The sequence below is a fragment of the Pan paniscus genome, chromosome 18 (genome assembly GCF_029289425.2).
Source record: "Pan paniscus chromosome 18, NHGRI_mPanPan1-v2.0_pri, whole genome shotgun sequence".
NCBI lineage: Eukaryota > Metazoa > Chordata > Mammalia > Primates > Hominidae > Pan > Pan paniscus.
Genome location: NC_073267.2, coordinates 1,897,800 through 1,920,044, shown reverse-complemented (window position 1 = coordinate 1,920,044; position 22,245 = coordinate 1,897,800). Strand labels below are relative to the sequence as shown.

Genomic DNA, 22,245 nt, shown 5'->3' with positions numbered 1-22,245 from the left:
AAAACCAGCCTTTCCAGCTGCGATGGCCAGAGATTCACACAGAGCTGAAGAAGACAACACAGAGATCCCAAGTATTCTTTGCCAGCAAAAGGTCTCCGCCAGGGCGTGGGCGTGGGTGCTGGCGCACAGCCTCTGCCTAGTCTACCAGCTCCTTCTGGCTTCAAGGGCGGGCGGACCTGGACAGTGTTAATACATTCTGAGGGAGAAGTACATGAGCGGAAGGAAGTACTGACGCGCTATGATGGGTGAACCTCAAAAGCATCACGCCCAGTGAAAGATGCCAGGCCCAGAGGCCTCTGCGTGTGATTCCGTTTCTATGAAACGTTCAGAGCAGGCAAGTCCACTGAGACACAAGGCGGACTGGGAGGTGCCGGCGGCCGTGGGAGGGTGAGAACGGAGGAGTGAGTGCTGAGGTGCACAGGGCCTCTTCTAGCGTCATGAAAATGCTCTGGAGGTGGACAGAGACGGTGGCCACAGAACAATGTGATCGTGTTAAATGCCCTTGAACTGCACACGTAGAAATGGCTAAGTTCACCGGGCACGGCGGCGCACACCTGGAATCCCAACGCTTTGGGAGGCCGAAGCAGGCAGATCACCTGAGATCAGGAGTTCGAGACCAGCCTGACCAACATGGTGAAACCCCGTCTCTACTAAAAATACAAAAATTAGCCAGGCGTGGTGGCACGCGCATGTAATCCCAGCTGCTCGGGAGGCTGAGGCAGGAGAATCACTTAAACGTGGGAGACGGAGATTGCAGTGAGCCGAGACTGCGCCATTTGCACTCCAGCCTGAGCTACAGAGCAAGACTCCATCTCGGAAAAAAAAAAGAAAAAATAAAAAAAGGCTAAGTTCATTTTATGATATGTGAATTTTACCTCAATTTTTTCTTTTTTTTTTTGAGGTGGAGTCTTGCTCTGTGGCCCAGGCTGGAGGGCAGGGGCGCAATCTTGGCTCACTGCAACCTCTGCCTCCTGCGTTCAAGTGATTCTCCTGCCTCAGCCTCCCGAGTAGCTGGAATTACAAGCACCCACCACCGCGCCCGGCTAATTTTTTTTTGTATTTTTAGTAGAGACAGGGTTTCACCATCTTGGCCAGGCTGGTCTCAAACTCCTAACCTCGTGATCCACCTGCCTTGGCCTCCCAAAGTGCTGGGATTACAGGCGTGAGCCTCCACACCCAGTCACCTCAATTTCTTTTTTGTTTGTTTGGTTTTTTTTTTTTGAGACAGAGTCTTGCTCTATCACCCAGGCTGGAGTGCAGTGGCGCGATCTCGGCTCACTGCAAGCTCCGCCTCCCGGGTTCACGTCATTCTCCTGCCTCAGCCTCCCGAGTAGCTGGGACTACAGGCACCTGCCACCTTTGTTTTTTGTATTTTTAGTAGAGATGGGGTTTCACGGCGTTAGCCAGAAAGGTCTCGATCTCCTGACCTCGTGATCCACCCGCCCTGGCCTCCCAAAGCGCTGGGATTATAGGCGTGAGCCTCTGCACCCGGTCACCTCATTTTTTAAAATGTACAAATGAAAAAGGGTCCATTTCCACGATGGCGCCTTGTGCATATGCGAGCCACGAGTCTCCAAGAAGTGGGTGGGAGAGGAACTGTATGGGCCTTAGTGGGGGACGAAAGGAAGGCTCTGCAGCTCCTCTTCTCACCGCGACATCCCCTCCACGGCCTGAACACAGGTTGGGCGATCCCTGCCCAGATACAGGACTGCAGCCCAGTGCTCCCTGGACTCCAGTCGCCTCCACACTGCTGCGTCCTCGTGTGATGACAGAGCATAGGGGTGGACCTGCTTCTCCTGGAAGTTCCTTGAGGGAAACTCACACACGTTGCTTCCAGTCCTGCTCAAGCAGTTGGGACCCCTCTGCGTGCCAAGGGCCATGTTACCTGAGGCGTGGGTTCTGGGCAAGGCTCTGCACGCGGGCCCAGGCGTGGTTGTTCCGCGGCTGTAGCTCTATAGGGACTTTCAGAGGCAGGCGCACTGGCTTCTGGTCCTCTTCATCACTCAAGCCTGCAATGCAGAGGAACCATGAAAGTTTAGTGCAGCCCAACCTTAAGGTAGAAAACCAAGGGCTTGGCCAGAAAAACCAGTGAAATCAGCTGTGAGCAGACGGCCTTGCCAACAGAGGCAAGGAGAGCAGAGAAACCCCAGCGAAGAAGAAACTCCAATGTAGCTGCTCAGGGGTTTGCAAAGGCCACAGACTGGTCCAGAGAGGCCATAGGAGACTCGATCCTGACAACCTCCGACCACTCTGCTGACTGCTGCCATGGCTCTGAGCTCAACTTGACTGAGTGGTCGTAGGGAGAATTTCAAGTTCAAGAGTGGTCCATGTGCAGCCCTGGGATTAAGCAGGGTCAGACACAAAGCAACTGTGGCAGCAACCCGGTAGCTCAGCCTGCCCATCATTGAATGGGACACCATGGGCACCGCCTCTGGTCCCGGGAGCGCCCCATTCACTTACCATCCGGATCGCACAGCTTCTTCAGGGCCCGGCACATGGGCGCTTTGATCCGCAGGTTCCGCCCTTTGTAACGTACAGTGGTGGCCCTGGGAAAAGAGTTTTGAAGGAACGCTGAGGCCTGTGAGTGAACAGAAGGACGGAAGGGCCAGCACACGGAGAGGCGCTGAGCCAGGCCAGGTGGGGCCTGGCCAAGCATCCACCCCAGCCTCTCGAGCCCGCGTAGGACAGTGGGAGGACACAGTGACAAACAAGAAGTGGTGACTCTGCACATCCTGCTACTTTCCTGACCACACCTCACACTCCAAGGGACACCTGCTGTTTACAAAAAATGTGCTGTGCCCTCCTGCCTTGGTGACTGGCCTGGCACAAGCTGATGTCCCATCCCTGGAAAAGCCACTGTCCTGGGGTCCCCTCAGATGGCCACCCCTCTCTCCACTGCCCCAGCTCTGTGCAGTCCTCCCGCTTTGGGCCCTCAGAGCAGAAGCTCTCAGTCCTCCTCCCCATGACCTCTCAGTCCACCTCCCTGTGACCTCTGTGTGACCTAAATCCAGCTCTACATGACCTGTGACCTCAGTCCACCTCCCCATGACCTCTGTGTGACCTCAACCCACCTCTACATGACCTCTCTGTGACCTCAGTTCACCTCCCCGTGACCTCCATGTGACCTCAATCCATCTCTAGATGACCTGTGTGACCTCAGTCCACCTTTCTGTGACCTCTGTGTGACCTCAATCCACCTTTCTGTGACCTCTGTGTGACCTCAGTCCACCTCTCTGTGACCTGTGTGACCTCAGTCCACCTCTCTGACCTCTGTGTGACCTCAATCCACCTCTAGGTGACCTCTGTGTGACCTCAGTCCACCTCTCCGTGACCTCTCAGTCCACCTCTAGGTTACCTCTGTGTGACTTCAATCCACCTCTAGGTGACCTCTCAGTCCACCTCCCCATGACCTCTGTGTGACCTCAGCCCACCTCTCCGTGAACTGTGTGACCTCAGTCCACCTCTAAATGACCTGTGTGACCTCAATCCACCTCTAGATGACCTGTGTGTGACCTCAATCCACCTCTAGATGACCTGTGTGTGACCTCAGTCCACCTCAACATGACCTCTGTGTGACAATTCACCTCTAGGTGACCTCTGTGACCTCGGTCCACCTCTCCATGACCTCTCAGTCCACCCTTCCGTGACCTGTGCATGACCTAAATCCACCCCTAGATGACCTCAGTGTGACCTCTCAGTCGACCTCTCCATAACCTGTGTGTGACCTCAGTCCAGCTCTCCGTGATCTCAGTCCACCTTGTGACCTCTGTGTAACCTGTCCAACTCTGTGACCTCTGAGTCCACCTTTTTGTGACCTGTGTGACCTCAGTCCACCTCTCCGTGACCTCAGTCCACCTTTTCGTGACCTCTGTGACCTCAATCTACCTTTCCATGACCTGTGGCCTCTGAGTCCTCCTCTCTGTGACCTCAGTCCACTTCTCCGTGACCTCTGTGTGACCTCAATCCACCTCTCCATGACCTCTGTGTGAGCTCAGTCTACCTCTGTGACTTCTCAGTCCACCTCTATGTGACCTCCCTGTGAGGAGTTTCTGATCTGAGAGAAAAACCAACTTGAATTCCAAGGAGTGGACCCCAGTCAAGACATGGCTCTGGGCAGCGGCCCACTGGCTGGTGAATGACAACGGGCTTGTGTTTTACAAAATGCTCAGGGCATGTGTATCTTGTTTTTACGGCTTTCTGCCTTAACCAATTTTAGCAATTCACCAACTCCCAGTTGCACACGTCAGGTAGGAGAGTTGCTGCTTCTATATTTGCTGTTGCTATTCAATTTCTAAGAAACAGTCTATGAAAAAAGCTACAGAACAGAGCGTGATTCTAAGGATGCGTAAAAAATTACATCTTCATCTCTGTATGTATCTATATTTGTACCTGTACACTTACTTATGTAAATTCACTAAGAAAAAAATTCAGAAAGACACACATGAAATGACTGTAAGTGGTTAGCTTCGATGAGATGAGCAGGATGGGGTGGTGAAGAGGGTCTTATATTTTATCTGTGTATTGTTTGAAAATTGCTTAAGACTTATATTTATGCATTACTTGTATAGTTTTAAAAAAATCTTATTCCAATACAATGCTGACCAAAATTAGAAATCAAAATGTGAACAAGAGTCTGAAGCGAGTGCTGCGTGGGAGGGACTCTCCAGATGACTCCCGCAGTTTGGCTGAAAAGCAGCCTCTGCTGAGGGCGTCTAATGGAGACAGCAGTTCTGGCAACCTCAGACAGGCAAAAAGGGTGACACCACAATCTCCACATCCCAGTAAACAAAGCTGCAATCCCCATCCTTTTAAAAGGGTCCTAGCTCTAATTTCAGCATTATGCAGTCTCAATACCCCGCAAAGATTTTACCATCACCCCAAAAACCTAAGGCTTTAATCAAGTGTTTAGGGCCAAACAAGCCGGGCAAGGTAGCTCACGCCTGTCATCCCAGCACTTTGGGAGGCCAAGGTGGGCAGATCAGCTGAGGTCAGGAGTTCGAGACCAGCCTGACCAATATGACGAAACCCTGTCTCTACAAAAAATACAAAAATTAGCCGGGCACGGTGGCATGCACCTGTAATCCCAGCTACTCGGGAGACTGAGACAGGAGAATCACTCGAACCCAGGAGGCAGAGGTTGTAGTGAGCTGAGACTGCGCCACTGCACTCCAGCCTGGGCAACAAGAGTGAAACTCCAACTCAAAAAAAAAAAAAAAAAATAGTGGCTCATGCCTACTGTTGTAGGCTCAGCTCTTTGGGAGGCCGAGGCAGGCAGATCATGAGGTCAGGAGCTCGAGACCATCCTGGTTAACACGGTGAAACCCCGTCTCTACTAAAAATATAAAAAATTAGCCAGGCGTGGTGGTGGGTGCCTGTAGGCCCAGCTACTCGGGAGGCTGAGGCAGGAGAATGGCGTGAACCCAGGAGGCGGAGCTTGCAGTGAGCTGAGATGGCACCACTTCACTCCAGCCTGAGCAACAGAGTGAGACTCCGTCTCAAAAAAAATAAAAAAATAAAAATAAAAAAAATAAGGCCAAACAAACAGTGAGGTCCCAATTGGCAGAAAGGCAGGAGCAGCAGCTGGGTTTCAGTAGCTATGGAAAGCTCAACAATCCCTCGTGCATGGCAGCTACTCTTCTATCTATCCATTGACCATGCCTCTACCCACCCACTCATGTGTCCATCCATCCATCCACTCACGTGTCCGTCTGTCCACCCACCCAACTACTGACTGAGTGCCTTCTGTGCTGGGAATCAAACACAGGATACCAAAGGACAGAGCTGAGCCTTGGAAAGCCTGACCAAAGAGTCAAGACGGTAGAAAAAAAACTTCCATGCCCTCACCCCCTTTCTGTCTGTACAGATTTTCTGTCTTGAGGGATAATTTAGAGAGGATGAGTCCCCAGAGAACAACATGTTGTACTGAGACAAACTTCTTTTTTTTTTTTGAGATGGAGTCTTGCTCTATTGCCCAGGCTGGACTGCAGTGGCATGATCTCAGCTCACTGCAAGCTCCGCCTGCTGGGTTCACACCATTCTCCTACCTCAGCCTCCCGAGTAGCTGGGACTACAAGCGCCTGCCACCACGCCCAGCTAATTTTTTTGTATTTTTAGTGGAGACAGGGTTTCACCACGTTAGCCAGGATGGTCTCGATCTCCTGACCTCGTGATCCGCCCGCCTCGGCCTCCCAAAGTGTTGGGATTACAGGCGTGAGCCACCGCACCCAGCCTGAGACAAAATTCTTAAACCACCTTAACCCAGCTGAAATACACAGATCTAAGTGCCACAGCAGTTTTATGAACATTAATGATGTCAGAGTAGGGTGGCAGCAGAAGGAACCAGGGGAAACATTGGTCAAAAGCAGTCATTAAGCATGAAGTCAATTCTTTTTTTTTTTTTTTTTTTGAGACAGAGTCTCATTGTGTTGCCCAGCCTGGAGTGCAGCGGTACAATCTCGGCTCACTGCAAGCTCCACCTCCTGGGCTCAAGTGATCCTCCTGCCGCAGCCTCCCAAGTAGCTGGGACTACAGGCGCCCACCACCACCCCTGGCTAATTTTTTGTATTTTTAGTAGAGACAGGGTTTCTCCATGTTGGCAAGGCTGGAACTCCTAACCTCAAATGATTCGCCAGCCGCGGCCTCCCAAAGTGCTGGGATTACAGGCGTGAGCCACTGTACCCGGCTCGAGTCAATTCTAAAATAATCTCCTCCAATGAAGTGCTCTGGAAACAAATGGACGTTTCCACTCACCATTTTTTATTCCATCTGCCCCAAAACAACAGTAGTAGGCAAGATTCAAACAGCTGGCAGAGCTGTGTCATGTGGCACCTGTGTTTTCAATAATCACATTTTCCGTTAAACTGCTATTTTGTGACTTCCTTTTTTTTTTCCTTCAATCAAACTAAGTGCACCCTTCTGCATTCATATGGAACCATTCTGAGGTTACAGTCCTCCGTCTTTTTCTCTCAAATGGAAGTTCTATGACCGACTTGAGGCTGCGGCACTGAACACGATGAAAAGCCATGTTCAAGTGCGAAAGCCAGGGTGACGCTTAGGCCTGGTCACAGTTCCGGGACGTGGTCCATACCTCCCCATCCTCGCACCAGCCCGGAAGCTGTAAGACAGGCTAAGACTTCCCAGATAGGCCCGGCACAGGGCTATAACAGGTGCTGTCTATAGAAGAATCACAAGCTGACCTCTAAGTGAGCCCTCAAACAGAGGCTCTATTTACACCCCTCCATGAGTAGCTTTTTTTTTTTTTTTTTTTAAGGCAGAGTCTCACTCTGTCGCCCAGGCTGGAGTGCAGTGGTGCCATCTCAGCTCACTAAAACCTCTGCCTCCCAATCCAGGGCCTTAGGCGATTCTCATGCCTCAGCCTCCCGAGTAGGTGGGACTACAGGCATACACCAACATACACCCGGCTAATTTTGTATTTTTAATACAGACGGGATTTCACCATGTTGGCCAGGCTGGTCTCGAACTCCTGGCCTCAAGTGATCCACCCACCTCGGCCTCCCAAAGTGCTGGGACTACAAACGTGAGCCACCACGCCTAGGTGAATAGCATTTCAGAATAGAAATATCATTGCAGAACAGAATAGCATTTCTGAATCGAAAACAGAGTAATTCCTCTATGTACATGGGAGCCTGGCTTTCGTTTCTGATAGATTTATTTTCTTCTCTGCAAAGCCACTTGATAAATCGAATAAGCACGTGATAAACTTATGCCTCTGGGTCTGTGAACAACGTAGTAAGCTTTCACTTTAGTTTAGAGCTTTACTCAATTCATTTAGTCTTTAATTTAATTTTACAATTCTAAAACCAAAAGAAGATTCACAGTTAATTGAAACAGGTCTGCATGAGAGGTAGAGGCGACAGCAAGTCAAATACCCCAATCGCTTTTGAGCTGAAATCCAGGGGCAGCCTCCCACAGGCACCTCAGTCATTTTCCCAATCTCTCACCTTGACAGGTTTCCCGTTTGTTCATAAATACGAATGTCTGCTGGTCAAAGAATGGTCACAAAAGTTGACAGAACAGAAGGTCCAGAATGGACCCACACGGTACAGTCAACTGATGTTTGACAAGGATGCAAAGGCCACTCAATGGAGGAGAGACAGTCCTTTCAGATGGCACAGCTTGACACCCACAGACAAAAAGCAAAGCTCCACCTAAACTTCACATGGTACACAAAAGTTAATTCAAAGCAGATCATGGATTTAAATGTAAAACTAGAAAACTTCTAGAAGAAAACACAGGGGCACATCTCTATGACCTTGGGTTAGGCAAAGAGTTCTTAGATGTCATATTAAAAGCATAAACCATAGAAGAAAACAGTGACAGACTTGACTTCATCAAAGCGAAGGACTTTCACTCTGTGCAGGACAGTAAGTGAACAAAAAGACAGGCCACAGTCTAGGAGAAAGTATTTGCAGATGGAGTATCCAACAGAAGACTTGTGTCTACAATATACAAAGAATTCTCTAAACTTAAGAAGAAGAAAACAGGCACAAGATATGAACAGGCACTTCACCAAAGACACACAGCAAATAAGCACGAGAAAGACACTCGGTGTCATGAGTCATCAGGGAAACGCATCAAAACCACAGGATGATGCCACTCCACACCTACTAGGGTGCCTTTAGAAAGACAAACACCCCGAACACGCTGAGTGCTGGGGAGTGTGGGAAGCAACTGCAACTCTCTTGGAAGAGTCTGGCAGCTCCATGTAAAGCCAAACACACACTCCCACCTCCTCCTCCTGGGGACCGAAAACCACGCTCACACAAAAACCTGGAGGCAAAGCCTGGGCACTTCTTCATCAACACTAAAACACTGCAAATAGCCCTGGGTCCCTCCACTTGGAAGGGATAACAGAGTGCAGCATGTCAACACCGTGGAACATGACTCAGCAGGTGAAAGTATAAGCTGCAGATCCACAAGTCAACACGGAAGAGCCTCGAGGGCATACTGCTGAGTGGGGACGCCCATCTCAGAAGGCTGCACACCACGATTCCCTTTAGATGGCTTTCTGGAAAAGGCAAAATTACAGGGAACGGAGAGTGGCGCAAAGGGTGCCTGGGGCAAGGTGTGGGGGAGGGACAGAAGGGGACTTGGGGGTTGCTGGCAGCGTTCCATATCTTGACAGTGGTGGCAGCTACACAACTCTACGAATTTGTGAAAACTTCTAGAACTGTAAGTGAAGAGGCCAATCTACAAAACTAAGCCCAGGATGATTCCAATGTGACGACGACACTCTGGGAAAGGTGCAGCTAGAGAGAGCGGGAGACCAGAGGCTGCTGGGGTGAAGCTAGAGAGAGTGAGACCAGTGGCTTCTGGGGGCACCAGGAAGCAACAGGCAGAGCACAGGGTGTTCAGGGCAGTGAACCGCCCCCGTGTGATGCCAGAAGGGTGGGCACATGTCATTACCCATCTGTTCAAAACCACAGAAGGCACAACGCTGAGCAGGCCTGTAAGTAAACTATGGACTCTGAGTGATGAAGAAGGGTCAAGGAAACCTCATGAGTTGTGATAAAAGGACCACACGAATGCAAAGTGTTAATTACACCTGTAATCCCAGCACTTTGGGAGGCCAAGGTGGGAGGATAACCTGAGGTCGAGAGTTCAAGACCAGCCTGGCTAACATGGTGAAACTCTGTCTGTACTAAAAATATAAAAAATTAGCCGGGCGTGGTGGTGGGCGCCTGTAATCCCAGCTTGTCGGGAAGCTGAGGCACGAGAATCGCTTAAACCTGGGAGACAGAGGTTGCAGTGAGCCAAGATCGTGCCAGTGCACTCCAGCCTGGGCAACAGAGCAAGACTCCATCTCAAACAAAACAAAAGAAAATAAACCAACGAAGTGTTAATAACGGGGGAAATCGTGTGGGGCAGGGGAGGGGCGTAGCTCTGTACACAGTTTTTCTGTAAACTTAAAACTGCTCTAAAAACTAAAATGTTTTAAAACAAACTTCTATAACTGTATGACAAAAAGCAAAAAAAAAAGAACAAAAGTAAAAATATTAAAGCAAAAAATGGGTCAGGTGTGAAGGATCATGCCTGTAATATCAGTGCTTTGGGAGGCCAAGACGGGAGGATCACTTGAGCCCAGGAGTTTGAGATCAGCCTGGGCAACATGGCGAAACCCCGCCTCTATTTAGAAAAGGAAAGAAAGAAAAAGAATGTACACACCACACCACAGCACCTCCAACAGCATCCCCATCTCTTCTCCACAGGGAACGAGAGGCACAGTTTTACCCAGAACGAGGGGCTCTCCTGCTGCAAACCCTCCTGTGCTCAGAGCCGGGCCTGGCCCAGCCCTCCAGCCTCAGCTCTGCACTCTTCCTCTCCCCTCCCCTCCTGAGGCTTCCATGACCCAGTTCCTCCTTCCCACCTTCCTTTCCCTGGGCCAGGTGATTCCCCAACTCTTTTTGTGGCCCCTGATCGCTTCCCTAAACGCCCCAGGCAGGTTCCCTTCCTGCCAGTTGCCATGTCTGCACCCACCTGCCACGTCAGTTTCACAATAACTTTCATCCCCAGTTACTGTACATGTCTACACCACATGCTAAGGTGACCTGTTCAATGGACATGCATCAGCTGCCACACCACAGCTGTCACCGCTGCATAACGAGCACCCATTCCTGTGCCAGGCACACACAGGCACCCAGACATTTCTAGAACCAATGAACACACTATTCAGCAGCCGTTCTGCCTCAGATCTCTCCATGGGTGCAGACAGAAATCTTTCCTTGCTGGTACCATGCTGTTCCAAACCTTTTCTCCGTGTCTCACACCTCTCTGGAGGATGACAATACGACAGGTGAGGCTGGGGCCCAGAGAGTCAGGTGAGAACGGCCAGGTCCCTTAGCGCAGGCTCCCACTCTCGCTGCGGCCTCACCCAGCACTCGGTCCAGGAGTCAGCACTGCCTTCACCTGCCATTTGCCAAAATCCTTGGCTACACGGGCAAATTCTCCATCAGCGCCCACACCTGAGCTCACCTTTTCTTTTGCCACCTGCCCAGTCTTTTCCAGACAAGCTGGTAGCCAGGTGAGCTACCTCAACACTAGCTTCCTTAAGAAAAAGGACAATCAATCTTGCCATCCTGCCGACAGGCCCACAGTCAGTCATCTCAGAGCCCCTCCACTGCGGGAGTACAGCAGAGGATGACAGCCGACATTCAGCCATGCCGCCTTCTGGCCAACATGCCCAACACGCGGCCTGGAGGAGCTGGGGACCCATGCCAGGCTCCCTCTTCATTTGGTTCTCAGAGTGGCAGATGGCACGACTGTAAATGGCACCAAGCGTGCTGCATAAGCTCATGACACATTTCGATTCCGCTGTCCACGCACCTGCTGCCCGGGAGGATGAGGCTGGAGGGGTGCTAGCACACATGCTACTGAGTACAGACATGGCCCAGGCCCATGCCTGCTTCTTGCCCTTCCCTCGGCAGAACCACCTGAGGGTTGTTTTTTTTTGTTTCTTTCCCCTAGACAAAGTCTTCCTCTGTCACCCAGGCTGGAGCACAGTGGAGGGATCTTGGTTCACTGCAACCTCCGCCTCTCAGGTTCAAGCGATTCTCCTGCCTCAGCCTCCCAAGTAGCTGGGATTACAGGCATGCACCACCACACCCAGCTAATTTTTGTATTTTTAGCAGAGACCGGGTTTCATCATGTTGGTCATGCTGGTTTCGAACTCTTGACCTTGTGATCCACCCTCCTCGGCCTCCCAAAGTGCTGGGATTTCAGGCGTGAGCCACTACGCCTGGCCAACCTGAGGGTTCTTTATACCAGAAGGCACTTTCCCTCTGCACATTTTAGCGAGCACCTCTAGTCCTGCAAGCCACAACCCTGTCATCACTCGGGAGACTACACTCTATCACGCAGCCCATAATCAAAGCCCCCCAGTTGTCCCTAGAATACTCTTTGTAACCATTTCCTTCCTTCTCCTTCCTTGGTTTTTTTTAAGGTTCAAGACCTCCACAAAGCTACTACCTGCATTTGTCTGTCGAGTGTCTCCAGTCCCTGGGAACTCCCTGTGCCCGTGTGGTCAGAAGGAATCTATTTCTTACATAAGTTCTCCCGCGGATGGCACTGCAGGTGCCCACCACGCCCCCGCTGGGCAGCACATCTGTGTTTTGGCAAAAGGAACACTCATCGGACAGGCCACTCTGTGCACCGTCCTCAAGCATACAGCAAAGAGTCTGGAACTCTGGCTTCATTCCATCAATCATGGAGGAAATGAAATAAAAGGTGAAGTAAGATTTGCCCCAAGTATGGATCCTGCGGCAGTGTTTTCCCTCATGGGACAGCCCCTTGCCTACTGGTCAGCTGACATCAGAAACCAACCAAGCCTTGGATCTTGGGCCTTCTCAAGACGGTTCCTCCAATGTGCCCAGTGCTGCTCAGGATAAGCCAGATACTGCCTGATGGAGGTAGAGCAGGAGCAAGAGTGGGAAGGAAGCAGGGCTCTGAAGCTGGGAGGGGCGCCTGGGCAAGGCGGTGAACACCCTCCCTATGGCTGGCGGCCCCTGGCTATACCCCAGACCCACTCTGGGAAGTCTGTCCAGTGTTGGGGCAAGCTGCACTTTCTGGTGGCTGTGGTCACCCAGTTACAGTCGTTGGCTGCAGGCTGGTGGCAGCTCACACACAGCCTGGGAATCATGCCCAACACCTGCTGTGCTGGGACTGGAGGGAAGGCCTGTGCTGGCCCAGCAGGCACTGCTCCCACTGGGGCAGGGAGGGTTCCCAGGTCATCAGACACAAGCCTGGGGGAGAAGGGCCAAGGGGAAAAGCAACCAGAGGTCCAAGGGTGAAGTGCTATGGACGGAAGAGAGATGGGTAAGGACTGTTCAGGAGTGGCTGCAAGGGCAGGGCTCTTGGGTGCGGGTGGCACACCCACAAGGATCGGGGCTGGTTGTGCAGACCCAGTATCTGCGGTTCAGTGAACTGAGAGCAGTCAGCCAGGCTGCCGGGATAGCTCTGGTGTGGTCAGTGGGCGGGATGGATGTAAGATGGGATGGCTACCCATGAGGACCCACACCAGGTGAGAAATGTACATGCACAGAACCCCACCAGGCTGTGCACTGGGAACCCCCAGGCTGTGGAACGGGGACCCCCCCCCAGGCTGCAGAGTGGGGACCCCCCAGGCTGCGGAGTGGAGACCCCCAGGCTGCAGAGTGGGGAACCCCCCCAGGCTGTGGAGTGGAGACCCCCAGGCTGTGGAGTGGGGACCCTCCCCAAGCTGTAAAGCAGGGAACCCCCAGGCTGTGGAGTAGGGTGGCGGGGCCCTGCCCTGGAGTGCAGCCCAACAGCAGCAACTGGGCAGATGTCAACTGGACCATCAGGGGCCCGGTTGTTTGTGTGGCCAGGAGAGCATGTGCCCTCTGGGAGTCAGGTGTGTGAGGGGAGGAGAGCGGCCAGTTGGAGACAGAAGCATCCAGGGCACAAGAAGCTGTCAGAAGTGGCCCAGGACACGACAAAAATGCAATGGAAAGGAGAGGCCCTAGAAGCCGGGGACCAGCCCCACAGCAGGCACAAAGGTGGAGGAAAAGGAGCACAAAAAGCAGGGCCCTGAGTGCTGCGTCGAGACCACAACGCCCAGCCAGAGACCCTGGGGAAGGAGGAGGCCAAAGACGGCACTTCCTTCCCTCCCCGGGGCAGGCACAGGCTCTGGGCGCAGTCACCGCTCCCTGGACCAAGCACCTTTTGTTGGGACTGAACACGTAACTGAGAGGTTATGAAGTTTTAACTCGGAAGGTCCTCACTGAGAGCATTTCAGCTTCTGTATTTTAGAGAATAAACACAAAACACCCAGAGAAGTGATGTTTCACATGGAAACTGGGACTTACCCAACCTGAATGAGTTCATTCAGCTTTGTTGCATTCTTGTCATCCATACCTTTAAATGGAAAAAATAAATAAATGAGACCACGATGTAGTTAGGAGCAAAGCCCTGAAGATTCCCATACAATTCCGCTCAATATAGACTCAAATCCCATTACCGAATATTAAAGTTCCTCTGGAATAAAAGCCCTACAGTAGCTGCAGCCCCTCCCTCAAAGTCACACCTTCGAGTCAGCTGCCCTGGTCGCCCCCGCTCACCTGAAAGCCTGGCACGCCCCTGCCTGGCCTCCTCCTCAGGCAGGCCCACTACCCAGCCTCTGACCAGTTGATCTGTCCTCCCAAGAGCTCCCTCTTAGGTCCCCCAGCGCCGGCCTTCCACTCATCCCTATCTGCCTGGCTCAACAGCTGCTTCCTGCAGGCACCACACCTGCCCGCGCACACTTCCTGCTGGGCTCGTACTGACAGTGTCCGGTGTTGACCTTCCGGCCCACAGTGTGGAACCCCCAAGGCACCCAGGGTCCACAGAATGAAGACTCCGACACCCTCTGAGTTTCCTGGAGCAGACGCCCCATTTCCTGTGACCTGCTCGGGACTCTTCACTATCTTCAAGATGTGCAAGAAAGCAGCTACAGTACGTTAACGGGAGAGACTAGGTGCTGGGTACTTGGCTGTTCACTGTAAAGTTCTTTGAATTCTTCTGCATGTTTTAGGGAAAAAAACTCCACAAACGACCAGGCTGAAAACCAAAACCAAAGACAAAATTGTCAAAGCAGCCACAGACAGACAATGCACCTCGCACGGAGGAATGAGGGCACAGATGACCACTGACCCCTCTCATCAGAGCAGCACAGGCCAAGAGGCAGCAGACAACGGTGTCAATGTGATGAAAGAATGAACCCGTCAGATCAGAATTCTCTATCCGGCAAATACATCTTTTAAGAATGAAGATGAAATAAAGAATTTTCAGATTAATAATAACTAAGAATTCACAGCCGGCACAACTGCACGGAAAAAAATACAGGAGGTTTTTCAGAAAGAAAGGAAACAAAGCCAGATGGAAACGGAACTTCAGGAAGGAATGAAAAGCACCAGAAAGGGCTCTTGTCGCCAGGCGAGGCACCAAGAAAGGAACCGGTTGCGGAAACCGGCCAGGCATGGCATGCCACAGGGTCACCGTGCCCCACCTCTCCTGCTCCAGGATGAAGGGTTGGAAGCCTGGGTGCAGTGTGCCCCTCACTCAGCAATCAAGTCATTTATTTTCATCAAACTTGAGCATCCTCATGAGGCAGGAGAATAGGGTCTAGAGGTAGGGAACCTAAGGCCAATTCACGCTGACTTCCTAGAACTAAATCAAAAGGAAAACCCCAACTTTCTACACCTAAGTAACAAACGGACCAGACACGCTATTCCCTTTGCAACGACCCCTCCCCTTCTTTCTTCATGGCAGATGGGAAATTGAAAGTATCTCTGATTGGTTGCAGAAAGCAGAAAGCAACTGGACATTTACATAGGAGTACAACTTTGGAACTTCACTTCAGCCTGACTGGTTGCTTCTGCTAGGTTTGAAAAAGTCTAAAAAGTCTTCCCCAAGACTGGGGCCAAGTCTTCCTTTGCAAAGAAGTGTAACTTTGTAACCAGTTTAGCTTCTGATTGGTTGTTTTCCACAACCAATCAGATGCTTGCATAGAGTGTAACCTTTGTAACCTCACTTCAGTCTCTGATTGCCGGCCACTACTTCATTTACATAGGGTGTACACCAAGCAGCCAATGGGAAACCTCTAGAGGGTATTTAAACCCCAGAAACTTCTGTAAAAGGGCTCTTGAGCCCCTACGTCCGGGCCCACTCCCACCCTGTGGAGTGTACTTTGGTTTTCAATAAATCTCTGCTTTTGTTGCTTCATTCTTCCCTTGCTTTGTTTGTGCATTTTGTACAACTGTTTGTTCGAAATGCCAAGAACCTGGACACCCTCCACCTCTCAGAAGCTTCTAGGGAGGAAACCAGAACAAGCAGTGGTGCCAAAGGACCAGGCAACAAGGAGTGGGAACACATGGTCAAGATGGGGTTTTCCTTTATCTGGGGAAGATGAGAGCTGGGAGAGCTGTGGCGTAAACTCCTTGGGGCCTGGGATGCTTCCCAAGGCTGAGAGAGGGCAGATGAGAGGCGGCAGGAACAGGCATGAGGAGCTGGGACACGAGGCCCACGGACATGAGTGTAGGCTGGAGAGGCAGGCTGGAGGAGGGAAGAGGAGTGGCTGGGCCCATAGGGGACAGACCCAGTGGGGAAGTGCAGGAGGGCAGGGCCTCCCACAGACAAATGCCACACTAGATTGCAGCAGCCACCCCGCAGGACACAGCAAGGCATGGAGGGGCAGCAAGGGGTCAGAGTGTGGCGCAGGCCTGGCACAGACAGGGCGACTGCTCTGTATCTATCCTCTCAGCCCCACCACCCGCCCTGAGCTGTGACACGCTAGCTGGCGTGGTCGTGCAGTATCCCACTGAAGAGGGGGGGATCTCCTACAGTGCCCACTGGACAGCCCAGGCATGCTCTCTTCTTATGAAGTCAGGCAGAAGAAGCAGGGCTGAGGGGCGCTGGGCACAAGCACCTGGTAAGTCTACAATGTCCCTACCTAGAGGTCGTGTCAAAAATGTCTCAAGGGAATCTGGTCCCGAAGAGATGATCGGAACAAATCCAAGCAAGGGCCTGCGTGAGGAAGGCCTGAGCGCGTTGCAGTGTCTCAGAAGCCCAGGCAGTGCGGCCGCTCTAAGTCAAAGACACCCAAGGGAGACTCCACAGTCACATGCAGGGCAACGGCCCTTGACAGAAGCCCTGACTGATATTTTGGGATGTTTTAGAAAATCTGAATATGGGCAGGAAATTAGGTAAGATCACTACACCTGTTTGGTAAATGCTAAAAGTCTAGGTGCGACCATGGTATCACGGCTATATAGGAGAAATGTTCTCTGAGGTGATGCCGGTGGAGGTATTCTGGGCTGTGGCGTGACATCTTACAGTCGAGTGGAATGCAGAGTGTGTGAAACACATGTGTGCACGCGAGCATGTGTGCATGTGCATGGAGAAAGAGAGCAAATGTAGCCAACGTCAGCAACAGGTCCATCTAAGCTAAAGAGCACGGCCGCCATCATATTCTTCACCTCTTCTAGTAACATTTTTTCAAGATAAAAGTTAGAGGGAAACTAGAAACAACTTTGAGCACTAAAGCCCAAAGGTGACAAGGACAGGAGGAGCCGTGGGCAACCCCACAGTCAGCGTACTCACAGCCCCCAATCTTCTTGCGCAGCTCGCCATAGCAGATCAGGCCATACAGTTCCTGCGATGACTTCTTCAGGCCTCGAGAGAACACTGAGAAACAGAAGAGAAGGCGGCTTTAGAGAGGGGAACAGGAGGTGCTGCCTGGCTCGGGTGTGAGAGCCACTCCGGGCTCACGTGGTTTCTTGGATCTCCTCCCTGTACCTTTGTCATGCAAGCTGTCAACCACAGGGGACACTGGGCAGAGTGTATAGAACACGGTGCTGTGTCTGCGATTTTCAAAATAAAAAGTTAAACCAAAGTGGGGCGTTAGAAATTTACCCCAATAGGCAGAGGAAATGTCCCCTGGAGGAGAAAACACAACACTCAGAACAGCTGGTACTCGTGGAGGCGGCAGATGTGGCCAGCACTAAACCTGTCATCCATCTCTGCACACAGGTGAGGGCAGCAGCCCTGAAACCTGGATGCTGCCTTCCTGCCTCACCTGTGCCCTCCCGGGACAGTGGATCTGCATAGCCCGGGCCCAGGTGGGAGGAGGAGCCAAGGACAGGTGCTCACCCCTGCCTGAGGCCCATTCTCCTTCCTCAGTAAGAGGCCCTGTTTTTTTTTTGTTTTTTTTTTTTCTTTTCTTGGAGACAGGGTCTCACTCTCTCGCCCAGACTGGAGTGCAGTGGCATGATCTCGGCTCACCGCAACCTCTGCCTCCCAGGCTCAAGAGATTCTCCTGCCTCAGCCTCCCAAGTAGCTGAGATTACAGGTGCACACCATTATGGCCTGGCTAATTTTTGTATTTTTAGTAGAGACAGGGTTTCACCATGTGGGCCAGGCTGGTCTCGAACTCCTGACCTCAAATGATCTACCTGTCTCAACCTCCCAAAGTGCTGGGATTACAGGCATGAGCCACCGTGCCCAGCCAAGGCCCCTGTTTTATTTGGGAGGCAAACAGGCTGCGACATGGACAGCTGGTCATGGCTACACCACTGGAAGTAGTGGAGACTTCCAGAAGCCTCCTTAAAGAGCCTGATTTGGGCAGGAGGGTTCCCCTTTTCCCACCCCTCTTTCCTCAAGAGCCACTGCCTGGAGCTGTCACCAAGGACAGCCAAGCACAAGAATGGGAGGCACCTGGGTCCTGCCCGCCCTGGGCGCCAGCCTCTAGGCGTCTCTGCCACGAGACAGTGAATTCTGAGGCGCTTGGGCCACTGCTATTTTGCATTTTGTTACTGTATTACACCAGACCTAATCCTGCTAGGGAAACCAAGTGACAACACAGTCCAGGCCCCTTTGGGTCACTTCACAGAGCAGGGGTGAAGGCCATTTGTCCCCTCTACTCTCACAATTGTCCTCTCTAGTTCTCTCCTCAGAGACCTGTTCTCAAGGCCCTAAGACTGGTAAATGGAGAAGCAGGCTTTCAAGATATGAGGAGGATTCTGGACCATGGGTCTCGGACACGGCTAAGCACAGGCCAACTGCTCTCAAAGGCTCTTCTGAGAGAAAGACCTAAGACCTAAGGGTTCATCAGACTTTCTTTTTTTCTTTCTTTATTTTTTTTTTTTGAGACAGAGTTTCGCTCTTGTTGCCCAGGCTGGAGTGCGGTGACGCGATCTCAGCTGACTGCAACCTCCGCCTCCCAGGTTCAAGGGATTCTCCTGCCTCAGCCTCCCAAGTAGCTGGGATTACAGGCATGCGCCACCACGCCCTGCTAATGTTTGTATTTTTAGTAGAGACGGGGTTTCACCACGTTAGTCAGGCTGGTCTCAAACTCTTGACCTCAGGTGATCCGCCCACCTCGGCCTCCCAAAATGTTGGGATTACAGGCGTGAGCCACCACGCCTGGCCTCATCAGACTTTCTTAAAGGAGCCCATGACTCGGAAAGCTTTAAGATCCACTATTCAGTAGACAAGCAAAATGTGGCCATCCACCCAAAGGAAAATAATCCAGCCATAGAAAGGACTGGCACACGCTACAACACAGACAAACCCTGAAACCTGACGCTGAGTGAAGGAAACCAGGCACAGAAGGACACGTAGCACGTGATCCCATTTCTATGAAACATCCAGAGTAGAAAGATCCATAGAGACAGGAGGTGGTAAACTGAGGGCTCCCAGCACCGGGGCACAGGGTTTCCTCCTGGGCAATGGACATATTCTGCAACTGGAGAGTGGCAATGGCTGCATAACCTTGTAAGTACATTAAGAACCACTAAGTTGTATACTTTAAAAGGGTGAATAATATCCCCATTTCTAAAATATATATTTTAAAGTACACTATTTGAAATGGCAAAAAGAAAAAAACCCACAACCCAGAAACAAGAAAGTAGCACCAAGAGCAAGACACTGCATACAAGGGACCCCAGGGGAGGTGGGACCCTGGGACAAAGCAGGGCTTCCGGGAGGTGTCCCTGATGCCCCGCCTGGCCCCACGGCCTCCCAGGTGGCACCTCATGTTTTATTACACACTCAGGGACAGGAACCAAGCTCACCTCATCCAACTTTGAGTTCGTGAAGCAAAATCTCCACTGAGCAATGGACAGCAGCAAGGAAACGCAGATGTGCATGGAAACCACGGGAGATTAGTAAGACGAACACACACGCAAGGCCCCCAAGCTGGGGGCGGAGTCAGTCCCTTCCACGCTCCTCGCTTGCCACCACTCTGTGTCTCACGCCACACGATGAGTCAGACAAACCCGTGATAAAGTGCACACGGTGTGCTCTTCAAAACTCCAAAGCACAGGCCAGGCGTGGTGGCTCACGCCTGTAATCCTCGCACTTTGGGAGGCCGAGGCAGGTGGATTTCCTGAGCTCAGGAGTTCAAGACCAGCTTGGCAACATAGTGAAACCTCATCTCTCCTAAAAAATATAAAATTAGCCGGGTGTGGTGGTGCACACCTGTAATCCCAGCTACTCGGGAGGCTGAGGCATGAGAATCGCTTGAAACTGGGAGATGGAGGTTACAGTGAGCCGAGAGTGCGCCATGGCACTCTAGCCTGGGCAACAGAGCAAGACTCTGGCTCAAAAAACAAAACAAAACAAAACTCCAAAGCACGCCAAAAATACATGTAACGTGAAAAAGTTGCCACTCTGTTTGATGCGCAATGACAGTCCATGGGGCCAGTCACTTCACAGTGTCCTGGTGGCCTCCAGTCTCATGCTCCTGTTGGGCAAGTCAGCATCGGGTGCCCCAATGCCGCTGCACGCTGGCACGGAGGCAGACAGCCCTGCTGAAGAGACAGTCAGGGCCATCAGAGAACCCGGGAGAACACGGGAGAACGGTGAGCTCAACAGGAAGAAGGCACATCATGTGGGGTCACGCCAAAGATGCACGAACAGGAGACACCAAGGCTGTAGGAGCCTGCTGTGCCAGGTCAGGAAGAGAGGGAAGCACAGGGGCCCACACGGAGAAGGGGAAAGGACCTGTGTTGGGTGTGACCCCCCACCGAGAGGTGTGAGGGAGCATTTACCCTTCACCCTAGATGGACAGAAGGGCCAAAGAGGAATGAGGCCTCCTCGCACCAGCAAGTTTAGGATTAGGAGGTTGTTTAACAGGGAAAGGTGACACAATCAGAAAAGAAATGTTTGCTTTGACTGCCTTCTGAAATTGACATGGGAGAAAGCCTGGGTTGGCAAGTAGAATGTGCATTTGAACCTCAGAAGAGGAGATAAGTCTACGCCAGGAGCCTGAGGGTCCAAAGACGCTTCCCACCCTGCCCGCAGGTGGTTCAAGCAAAGCACACTAGACCGAAGCTCCTGGAATCCCATCCCTCTATCTATACCTCGTCTACTAAACAGCCGCCCAGTCCCCTCCGCTGCTGGCCAGCTTCCCCCATAGAGAGCTTTTCAAGACCAGCCACAGTGGATGGCAGATCTGCTCGCATGGACTGACTTTCTTTCTTTTTTTTTTTTGAGACGGAGTCTTGCTCTGTGGCCAGGCTGGAGTGCAGTGGTGCAATTCTCCTGCCTCAGCCTCCCGAGTAGCTGGGAGTACAGGTGTGCACCACCATGCCCAGCTAATTTTTGTATTTTTAGTAGAGATGCGGTTTCACCATGTTGGCCAGGATGGTCTTGATCTCTTGACCTCGTGATCCGCCCGCCTCTGCCTCCCAAAGTGCTGATTACAGGCATGAGCCACCGCACGCAGCCTGGACTGTCTTTCAAAAAGGCACTAATGAACGATGCAAAGGACAGACGACACAGGAAGAGGCCGACAATGAAAAGTCGGTGCTGCGTGCCACTCTGGAAGGCACAAGGCCACTCACCACAACCTGACATTAACCACAACAGCCTTGGATGACGGGATCTGACCAGTGCTGAGATTTCAAATAAACAAGTGAGCTGAACATGAGAAGACCAGCACAGGCATCAAATATAGGACAAAACGGAACTGATGTGCTATAAATAGGTGAAGTCAGCAGAAAATCTTACATGAATGGTCACGTGGATACCAAAAGCAAACAAACAAAACCGCATCGGCGGCAGACCCGAATCAAGGGGTACCCCTAATGTGCAGAGACCAACAGCCGTTTCCATGGATCTCCAGAAACGGCGACAATCTCCCAGTGGAGGTTCTTCAGTGGAGAAGCTAGCTGCGTGGTGGGCAGGGGGTGTCTGCGGCCCTCAGGGCTCTGCCCAGTCACACAGGGGAGCTGGGTCCTGGCTCTTCCCAAAGCTCCAGGCAATGCTGATGCACCATGGTCAAGATGCCATAACCCACCCAGAGGACACCACAGGAATGGCCAAGGCAAAGGACTTTAGGTCACCACGAGGCACAGGCAAGGGCACAAAGAGTGGCAGTGTGGCCACAGTCCAGGTACCCTGGGTCAGAATGTGAGACATCTGAAAGAAGGCTCAGAAGGCAGAGGGGTGCTCTGGGGGTACATCTGGAAGGACCATGCTGTGTGTGAAGCTACAGGAATGAAGAGCAGGGCCCAGCACAGGTGCGCTGCTGGAGAGGTAGTTCTGATAGGCGGAGGCAGGAGGCAGCTAAGACTCCCAAGGACAGAGATGGTGATGGACAAAGCATCATCCGGAGAAGCCACCAGTAGCCAAAGGGTGCTCTGAGCCAGAAGCCAGAATTCTACCTGGGGATGACTTGGTCCCGTGACTGAACGAGGGCCGACGCAGACCTGGGTCCCAGCGTAGAGGGCG

The 22,245-nt window shown here is 52.0% G+C and overlaps 1 protein-coding gene across 7 annotated transcripts in view; it reads right to left on the bottom strand.

Annotated features, from left to right (window-relative positions):
• Positions 1-22,245, bottom strand: part of CRAMP1 (cramped chromatin regulator homolog 1) — a 64,646-nt gene that overhangs the window by 23,573 nt on the left and 18,828 nt on the right. For all 7 annotated transcript variants that reach the window (XM_034939596.3, XM_055100617.2, XM_034939599.3 and 4 more), the window contains exons 5-8: positions 17,113-17,196; positions 13,842-13,890; positions 2,461-2,546; positions 1,886-2,009 (exon numbers count right to left, since the gene is read on the bottom strand). In XM_034939596.3, coding sequence (XP_034795487.1) covers positions 1,886-2,009; positions 2,461-2,546; positions 13,842-13,890; positions 17,113-17,196 — 343 coding nt within the window. The remainder of the gene's footprint in view (positions 1-1,885; positions 2,010-2,460; positions 2,547-13,841; positions 13,891-17,112; positions 17,197-22,245) is intronic.